Source organism: Choristoneura fumiferana, chromosome 24, assembly GCF_025370935.1.
Source record: "Choristoneura fumiferana chromosome 24, NRCan_CFum_1, whole genome shotgun sequence".
Lineage (NCBI taxonomy): Eukaryota > Metazoa > Arthropoda > Insecta > Lepidoptera > Tortricidae > Choristoneura > Choristoneura fumiferana.
This window is the reverse complement of record NC_133495.1, coordinates 14311469-14321731: the sequence shown is the minus strand read 5'-3', so window position 1 is coordinate 14321731 and position 10263 is coordinate 14311469. Positions and strand designations below refer to the sequence as shown.

Genomic DNA, 10263 nt, shown 5'->3' with positions numbered 1-10263 from the left:
AACGAATCTAAAACTTTTTATATGCGCATATGCGCAAGCAAGCATCTCGTCTTTGCTGTGGAATGGAAAGTGTAAGAAGTGCGTTTAGTTTCTTTTATTTTAACTAGGCAACATTCAACATGCAGCGGGTCTATGTTTTTTTTTAATTAGTTACTAAACGCAATGCAAAACCGGATGTGTTTTCGTAGCACAGCAATCAAGTTTTTAATTATAGTTTATGTTAATTAAATTCTTTCTACGTTAATATTCTGTGTTAAACAAAATAGTTGTCTCAATTATCACTTATTAAATCATTTTATATTTCCTATTTACTGCTTTGCCATTTAATGAGAGTAGTTTTGAGCTCCGCAGTGCATTGTTATGATGAACGTAGAATGGCGGACGTTGTCATTGTGGGATGTTTGTTCACATTTTTATTGATAAATGCTTGCCATGGTACGTAATATCACTTTTTAAAACTGAATATCAATCTAAAAATAATATAACACTATTCTGCCCAATTTAAGCTGCATGCGTTAGTCATAGCCCTTATACGAGACCCTTATTTTTTTCTACATGACCAACCAGTTTGTGTTTTTGGAATTACAATGTGTTTTCTAACATTGAGAATTCCATATTTATGAATATTGTAATGAACTAAACTCGTTGGTAACATTTAAAAGTAGTTTTTATTAATAGAACATTATTATATGAATGAAATGTTTACTTGATTTCATTGTTTTATTTGACTTAGTTTTTATAAATCCATTTCATTTTGTTACTCCTTGCTTTATCACAGTAATATTTTCATAATTTTAGGTCTATTGTCATAATTCAATGTTATATACTTGAATAAAACTTTTTTTCCTCAACCATGGTCCCCAACTTCCTCCTGGAGGGAATCATCAAATGTCTTGTGGTATTCTGTTGTCTTGTATGTCTGTTGTGTTGGTGTTTTAAAATAAAACATTTTTTTTAGGAGGTCTTCCAGGCTTGGGAGATTTGGCTGAGGATACGACACACAGCTCCGGCATTGATGTACAGCTGGTGGATGACCCGGAGTTTGTCAAAAAGATGATGGTCCAGCAACCTAGGTTGGTAAACGCATTTTCGAAAACATAGCATCACCCAGCGCAACATTGTGTTGTGTGGTTTGACATACTTGTAAAAGATGTGAAGGAGCTCATGGAGTCCCAAAAGTTGGATATTGAGGGTTGCATGGTCACACCCGATAAAGCAAAATAATTGACTGTAGATAATAGAATTCAATGTAAAAGTTTAAATTCAGTTTTTACAAATTATTAGATTATTAGAAATTATTAGTGAGTTTTGAGTTGACTATGCATACCTTGATATATTTGTGTACAATATAGGCAAATAATCATTGCAATTTGTATTCATTATAAGTTAATGAGAAATATTCAGTGTTCTAATGCTCAATTGTTTTTTCTATGCTGGTAACAGACGATGGAAATTTGAGAAGAGGTAAGCTAATAGTACAATTGTTTCTACCCAGAAATTAATTTCGTTCTTATTTTTATTTAGCAGACCAAGTGCCAGTAGTGTGTTTGGTTGTCTTTTGCCATGTAAACAAAGAGCTAGGACTGGACTCTATACTTGGTTTGCATAGGTATTTTACTAAATGTAAACAAAACAATGTCAATTGGTGTCTTAAATATTGAAATTCCCCTATTAAACTACCTAAAACTTAACATTTCTGAATTGAAATAGTCTGATCAAGCTAACTCTGCAGAGAATAATATGGTAACACTGCAGATGTAACACATATTATGTACATGATTTTATTCCATTGCAGACTTAGCTTCGCCAGGCTCTACACTAGTTTAGTTTGTATTACAATGATAGATAAGTAAAATGCTTAAAATCCTTGAATGTACCAAATCAGGCAGCTGAAGTGTGTTTACATTTAGTTAAATACCTATCCAAACCAAGTATAGTCGCATCTATTTTCCTAATATTGTAATCTGACAATGTTTAAGTCAGGAGATGATTATTTAAGGCTGAGGACGACTGTGGTACGTTTCATTCCGTTTTTCCATTGTTCACTTCATATTATTGTGACATAAAACAGATAATTTTGAATCCATATCTAATATGCTCTAAATAAAATGACAAAAAACAGTAAATATATAATAATATCTAATTTATTGAATCAGGACAGAGGTCCGTCCTTATCAATGAACTGAAAGAATTACTTTGCTCAACCACAACCCCCTTAAGGTCGCGGGTGAGCAAAATAATTGTTCCAGTTCATAATAATATCTGAAAATTGCTAGACGTCTGGTATTGAGATCATTGGAGTGCATTAAATCATTCCAGGGTAGACAGTTGATAGTTTGCGCCGCTCCAGCGCGACACCAGCACAAGCACTGCCTACTCGGCTGTCCACTCAATGTACACCATAGTCGGTCATCATAATACAATCTGTTAATGTTGTACAGAATGATTCAAAGAGCTGGCACAAATGGATTGAACAAAAGTAAAGCTACTCAGAAATTGTTGTAGGAAAATGACAGATGTTATGACATTTTCACATTTGTGTGAAGTGTATTCAATTCAATCAAATAGGTAACACACCGATGAGTATTTCTCAAAAAGTTGTCCCATCATGAAATTGACAAGAAATCAGTTTTGTCAAGAAATTATTAATCCTAAGGACAAGATCATAAAACATAAACTACATAAAACATCCAAAATATCATGACGTCAGGAAAACGTCACAAAATCTTGTGAGGAAGAAATCGTAAATTTGTAACTACATCAAAACTTTCTATTGGATCCAAGAACAAAGATTATCTGACATTTTATCACAACTGGACGACTAAAAAATTTAAAAATGGACAACTTTTTGAGAAATGGTCTGATACTTTCATTCACTTATTCAATCCATTCATGCCAGCTCTTGTGAATCTACCATTCGCAGGTACAAGTGTCACCAGTGCGAGCCCCCGGACTGTTCCGAAGGCGGCTCCTTCTGCGAGGAAGCCCTGTTCTGCTACAAGTCGTCGGTGCGCGACGCGGCCGGCGAGCTGCACCACTCGCGGGGCTGCTCCGCCGCCCGCGACCACGCACAGTTCACCTGCAGACATCGACCTACACAGGGGTATGTTGATGACATTATTTTTAAACTGTGGTGAATTCAGTAACTATCTAAATCTGGGGGCACAGCAGTACCCCCGTCAAGTCGAGCAAAAAAGGCCGTACCATACCTAGGTTTATAGATATTGAAGAATCAAGACTCAAGAACAAATATTTCATATATACTGCCCCAAAGGGCGCTCAAACGTGGCACCTCAAACTACATGAATATGGTACAAAATGTCTTGCACGTTGGCGGCAATATGTCGCACTCGGGCACTGCATCATTTCACGTTAACGACGCGCCGCGCTGTGGTGTTCGAAAATGTCACTGACAATTCATGTTTTTCTTTCTATTGTTTTGTACCATACAATCAGTAACTATTAAGTTATTCAGGCGTCTCAAAAGAAACTCCCCCTTCAGGGTCCGCAAGCGCCACGCCGGGCAGCTTAACGTAACATGCTGCGCGGGCGACCTCTGCAACGGCGGCGAGTTCCCCCCCCTCGCGCTGTACGACACGGCGGTGGAGCCCCTCCCCGCGCACGCCTGGAAGCTGTGGGCCTGCGTGCTGGCTGCCGTCGCCGCCGTCACCGTCGCCGCCGCTGCTGCCATACTGCTGCTCAGGAGGAGCCATAGGTACCATCGTTATCGTTAGCCGAAAGGCCTATCCCAAAAAACGCCAGAATGATCAGCCCTTTACAGCATCAGTACAGCACATGTGGTCGCCTCTCAAGGTCAGATTGTCCCTAACAGCCATCAGTTCTTGGAGCACAGTGCCCTGTCTACTGACTTAGCAATTCTGTACACTAAGTTTTTGATTTTAGTTTAAGTTATTTTGGGCTAGGTTTTGTTTTTCTGCAGACCTCCTTATTTCTGACTCGATTTCGCAGAGAAACTCCAAATATAACCCTTCATTGCTTTTTGGGTGACTTCCAACCTTCTTGTAAGACCCTCTTAGTGAGACATTGCCTTTAGCCAACAAACTTCAACGCAGAGAACTCATTTACACCCAGTTCATTACATTCCATGTACATTCTGCACAAATTGCTTGGCTTCATCCCACCTAATGGTGATACAAATAGGTGTTATATGGAAAGCTGCCGTTAAAACAATCAAGCTGGGCTCACTAGTTCCTTCACCAGTACATATTGGGGCGGTAAGCACTGTCAAAGCTACTGTAGAAGTTATTATAATGCTACTTTCTCGCCATCATCGTCATCTGCCGGAAGACGTTCACTGCTGAACAAAGCAACTAAAACTTGCCACTTGTATCCACTGGTTGCCCACAACTCTCATGATGTCGTCAGTCCATCTAGTGGGAGGCCTACGGACGTTTCGTCTTCCGGTTCGTGGTAGCCACTCGAGGACTTTTTTCACCCAACAATGTTCTTATATTGCACCTCAAATTGCTGGATTTTGTGAAGCTATCGTCAAAGCATACAAGCTCCAATTACACCTTATCCATACTAATATTATAAATGCGAAAGTGTGTGTGTGTTGTATTTTTGTCCGTCTTTCACGTCGAAACGGAGCAACGGATCGACGTGATTTTTGCCATAGAAATAGTTTATGGGCCCCCGGAACCCCGGGGTTTTAACCCGGAAAAATGCACAGTTCCCGAGGGAACAGCGTGCGATAACCGAATTCTACGCGGGCGAAGCTAGTGATGTTATAATTGCGGTGTATAAGCCGAACGGGATGAACATCTACATCCAAAACTAGAAAATCATCTAAATAACATTACTGATTAACATTTTGCAGGTTACGCGTATCACGAGCGGCGCTTCACAAGCTTGGCGCTGATTCCAACTACTTCTCGAGCAACATCTACAGTACACAAGTGACCAGCGCCTATTATGAAGGTAACTTTACTGACTATTTGCCAAGTATCTCGCGCCGCATTCTTCTTGGCAATAATGGTATTTTTATCCTACTTCTTACTTATATTATAAATGCGAAAGTTTGTGTGTGTGTGTGTGTGTGTGTGTGTGTGTGTGTATGTGTTATTCCTTCACGCTCAAACGGCTGGACGCATTTTGATGAAATTACTAGCTAGCTACTTTTTCCCGATATTATCCCATGGGATAGGGATAAAATCTCGAAATAACAACCGCTGGGCTTAGAGTCATGAAATTTTGTACTGTTGTTCTTAACGCAACCTCAAAGATCACGATATAAATTTTGGGATTTTCCAGGGGAATTTCGTAAAATCCCATAATTTCATTGTAACTACCAGATCGAATAGTTTACGTGTGCGAAGCCGCGGGTAAACTCTAGTTGATAAATAAATAAATAGATACGATAGATAAATCATTTATTTAATACTGCAAACATACAAACAACCTCTCTTTCAAGCAGATGGTCGTGGGTTCGAATACGCGCGCACAACTCTTGACTTTTCTGGAGTTTATGTGCGAAATCACATTTGAAATTACCAAGAGCTTTACGGTACAGAAAGCATTGAGAGAAACCTTCCTCGCAAATGCGAAGTAATACAATTGTGTGTATGAAGTTCCCGATCCGCGCTCGGCCGGCGTGGAAACTATGGATGTGCTCTGCCGTGGGTATGGTCAAGCCCTCATTTAGGCCTGCCGTGGGATAATAGATAATAGGTATGATAATAACGTTACATTTTCCAGGTGTAGAGGGTTCCCAGAACGGCGGCGGTCTCCGCGCGACGGCGGCTGGCGACTCCACGCTACGCGAGTACCTTCAGGGCTCGCTCAGCAGCGGCTCGGGCTCCGGCCTGCCGCTCATGGTGCAGCGCACGCTCAGCAAACAAGTCTCGCTGCTGGAGTGCGTGGGCAAAGTAAGTCAAGCTAAAAACTCAAAATATCTTTATTCAATTTAGGCTATAACAAGCACCTATAAATATATAAAAAATCTACCACCAGTTCGGAAAAACCTTTGTTGACAAAAATCCAGCAAGAAACTCAACGAGGTTTTTTTTTTAAATCAATGATATATATCTACACATCCTATACCTAGTGCCTAGACGCGTGATTTTGTCAAAATTAGACATTAACGACATTGTAATAAGAACCACGGCACGCGTCATCGTGAATGTTCTACCTATAAATATTTAACATATCTATATTTTTAGGACAGTAGATTCGCTATTTGGAGTAATTATTTCCAAATCTCCTTTCCTGTCCGTCATAAAATCATTAACTTTATAATACGCCTTAGATACTAATTTTTTGACAGTAAATTTGGGATTAGGATTTTGGATTTATTTCATTTGTAATATTTCTTTGGAATTTTATTCTAAAAACGTATGCGATTTGCCAGAAACGACATTTTGGTTTTAGCCAGGCTGTAAGATGAAACTTTAAGCTGCCCTGTGTTTCTAATAACCTTTTCACTTTTCGACGTTAGTGGAAAAATCACATACTTTTCCTAACATACATAACACACATCAATGTTTGGCTCTATACATGTCTTGGTTCATTGTTCAGTTTGACAAATTTAAAAACGGCAAATGTTCGATTTTCTGTTAGGAAAGAATGGAAGATAGAAAACATTTATTTGTGAAAAACATGAGAATAATGGATAAAAATAAAAAATAAAAAAATATATATAGTTATGCATATGCATGTCACTCAGAGCCGTGGTGGCCTAGTGGTTTGACCTATCGCCTCTCAAGCAGAGGGTCGTGGGCTCGAACCCCGGCTTGCATCTCTGAGTTTTTCGAAATTCATGTGCGGAATTACATTTGAAATTTACCACGAGCTTTCAATGATGCGTGCGAAGTTCCCAATCCGCACTGGGCCCGCGTGGGAACTATGGCCCAAGCCCTCTTGTTCTGAGAGGAGGCCTGTGCCCAGCAGTGGGACGTATATAGGCTGGGATGATGCATGTCACGAAATGGTCCCAAATCAGCAATCAAATCTTGCAGCAAATCTTGCGAACGGCGCTGGTCTTCTTTTCCTTCACATTGATTCTCAGGATTAGTGACGCAATAACAAAAAAAAAATGCGTTTTTCATAGTAATAAGTGTAACAAGGAGGGGAGATGTTCTAAAATTGTCAAAATTGTGTGAAGTAATTTATAGATGGCCCTTTACGAGTGCTCACGTTAATTAGCATTTAAATACTATTTGCTTGTATAGGTGCCACAAGAGTTCAAGTCACGCACACAAGAACAATGGCAGAGGGAGCAATGTAATGACAGCAGGACTTTGACATTTGCTCATTCATTTCATTCATTCTCCTTTTTTGCAAACAGTTCTTTTTGTAGCTGTGTGTGTAATCATTCACTTCAAGTCTTGTGGCACTATGGGCTCCCTAAAATGGCAATGTCAAGTAGCTTCCGAAGCAACAATAAACACAGAATCCCCCTCTCCCAGGGTCGGTACGGCGAGGTGTGGCGCGGCCTCTGGTGCGCGGACAGCGTGGCTGTCAAGATCTTCTTCTCTCGCGACGAGGCCTCGTGGCGGAGGGAGACGGAGATATACAGCACAGTGCTGCTGCGGCATACCAATATACTGGCGTATATCGGCAGCGATATGACCAGCCGGAACAGTTGTACGCAGGTATGATAATTTTCATCACACTTGATCGTAAGCGGTATCATGATTTGCAATCCCCTAAAATTTAGAGGCTAAATAAAACCCAAGGGCCTTTTCTTTGGGTATTATGCCCAAAGGCGACTGGTTTTGACGACCAGATGGCCTAGTGGTTAGAGAACCTGACTACGAAGCTTGAGGTCCCGGGTTCAATTCCCGCGTCGGGGCAGATATTTGTATGAATAATACGAATGTTTGTTCTCGGGTCTGGGTGTTTATTTTTTATTTTTTTTTTATTATTGTTGCTGTCTTTTTTAATGTCACGAATAAATGTTTCTTCTTTCTTTCTTTTCTTTTTTAATATGTATTTAAGTATGTATCTAGCTATATAATTATATTTATCCGTTGCTTAGTACCCATAACACAAGCTTTGCTAAGCTTACTTTGGGACTAGGTTAATTGGTGTGAATTGTCCCGTGATATTGATTTATTTAAAAGCGTAATGGCTTATTTTTATTATTTAAATTTAAACACATACAGTTTACTGAAATATTTAATAAGTAATTATTAATAGTACATTTTAATATTTTATAACAAAGCAGTGATCATGTGGTGCATTGCTTGCTAATTTATTTCATAAGAAAAAAAACTTCATGAGAGAAGTTCGCGGTAGTAACAAAACAGACGTATGTAACGCCACAATGAGCGACTCGCCACTTGCATGCACTGGTTGCCCGCAACACACGATGTCGTCAGTTCATCTAGTGGGTGGTTAATATTAGAAATGACATGGATAGTGGTTTGGCCGGATACCGGATATTTGGCGGGACCGTTGGCCGGATATCCGGATATCCGGCCGTCGGATATTCGGCCTAGTTTTACGTACAATTAAATTAAGCTAATTCGAACATGCGCATGACACTCCGTGAACCGTGAACTTAAGGGCTGTTTCACCACCCATTGATTAATTTTAACTGACGGATAGTATAGTTTCTGTTTGTTTTGTTTGAATAGACGTGAGACGTTATCACATTTATCCGTCAGTTAAAATTAATCAATGGGTGGAGAAACAGCCCCTTAGAATAATAAACTGATGTCAATAATTGATAAATTCATAAATAAATGCCAGTTTTTGATCATCCGGTATCCGGCCGAATAGTAAAATATAAAATAGTGTCCGGATAGGCCGGATACCGGATACTGGCCGGATATCCGTTGCATTTCTAGTTAATACTTACATATTTTATCGTCACTACTTTTGAAAAAGCTCTACAATTTTTATGAGCGAGTTTCATGAACATTATTCAAGGGTCAATTTTGTTGACGTATTGATTTTAGATACGACATTATATCAAAGTAGTGACCATTATGATATTTATGATGTTACAACGACTTTATTGTACCATTCCAGCTGTGGTTAATAACGCACTTCCACCCGCTGGGCTCACTCTACGAGCACCTGGCGCGCACGACGCTGACGCGGCATCAGATGATGGCCATCTGCCTCTCCACAGTCAACGGGCTGCTGCATCTACACACAGACATACACGGGACACAGGTAACTCAGGATCATACTAAATCTAGAATACTTGGAAGAAGCAGGAAGGTGAAAAAAAAAAAAAAAAAACAAAGTGGTGTTGCGTGATTTATCATCATCATCATCATCCCAGCCTGTATACAGGGTGGCTCATTTAGATTGGTTAGTATGGGAAAGTCTGAAACTAAAAGACACAAAGATTTGTTCCGAGCAAGTATGCCATCGATTTTGTATTTCATAATAACATTTATTGCTTATGACCAACACTACCGAAACCCAAATAGAAATAATGTAAGTTTTTTTAGAAGCCATGGTGGCCTAGTGGTTTGACCTATCGCCTCTCAAGCAGAGGGTCGTGGGTTCGAACCCCGGCTCGCACCTCGTGAGTTTTTCGAAATTCATGTGCGGAATTACATTTGAAATTTACCACGAGCTTTGCGGTGAAGGAAAACATCGTGAGGAAACTTGCACAAACCTGCGAAGCGATTCAATGGTGCGTGCGAAGTTCCCAATCCGCACTGGGCCCGCGTGGGAACTATGGCCCAAGCCCTCTTGTTCTGAGAGGAGGCCTGTGCCCAGCAGTGGGACGTGTATAGGCTGGGATGTAAGTTTTTTTAATTAATTTTTCAAAACGATCTTGTTCTATTCCCTTACTGAGAACAAATTTTTTTTTTATGTATGAATACAGTTTTTCTTGTTACTAAAATCGATGGCATGCCTTATAATTTCAGACTTTTCCATACTGACCGATGTAAATGAGCCACCCTGTACCCACTCCTGGGCACAAGCTGGGCAGGCATTTTATACGGGGGAAGCATTCTACACTTCTACTGAACGTAGATATACTTAGGGGCTGTTTCACCATCCATTCATTAGTGTTAACCGACGGGTAAATGTAATGCCGTCTCCGTCTATTCGAACAAAACAAATAGAGACAGCATCACACCTAACTGCCAGTTAGCACTAATCAGGATAAAAGGATGGTGAAACAGCCCCTTAGTGTTTAGTTTTGTAACTAAGGGACCCCATACATCCCTGTATTATTATTCTTTTTTTGTATTTTTTCTTTATTTTATACTGTAGTTTTTAAGTATTTTATTTGTAACTATTTTATTTTGAAAAAAGGCAAAATTAAAGATC

The 10263-nt window shown here is 39.8% G+C and overlaps 1 protein-coding gene across 1 annotated transcript; it reads left to right on the top strand.

Moving 5' to 3' along the window:
• The first annotated feature begins 109 nt into the window (after positions 1 to 109).
• On the top strand, positions 110 to 9869 carry LOC141441884 (activin receptor type-1-like). The gene is made up of 10 exons (XM_074106776.1): positions 110 to 435; positions 959 to 1073; positions 1444 to 1464; positions 2924 to 3103; positions 3503 to 3715; positions 4841 to 4941; positions 5719 to 5888; positions 7428 to 7613; positions 8998 to 9144; positions 9855 to 9869. The coding sequence occupies exons 1-10, from the start codon at positions 327 to 329 to the stop codon at positions 9867 to 9869; spliced, it is 1257 nt and encodes a 418-aa protein (XP_073962877.1). The 5' UTR covers positions 110 to 326.
• The last annotated feature ends 394 nt before the right edge of the window (positions 9870 to 10263 follow it).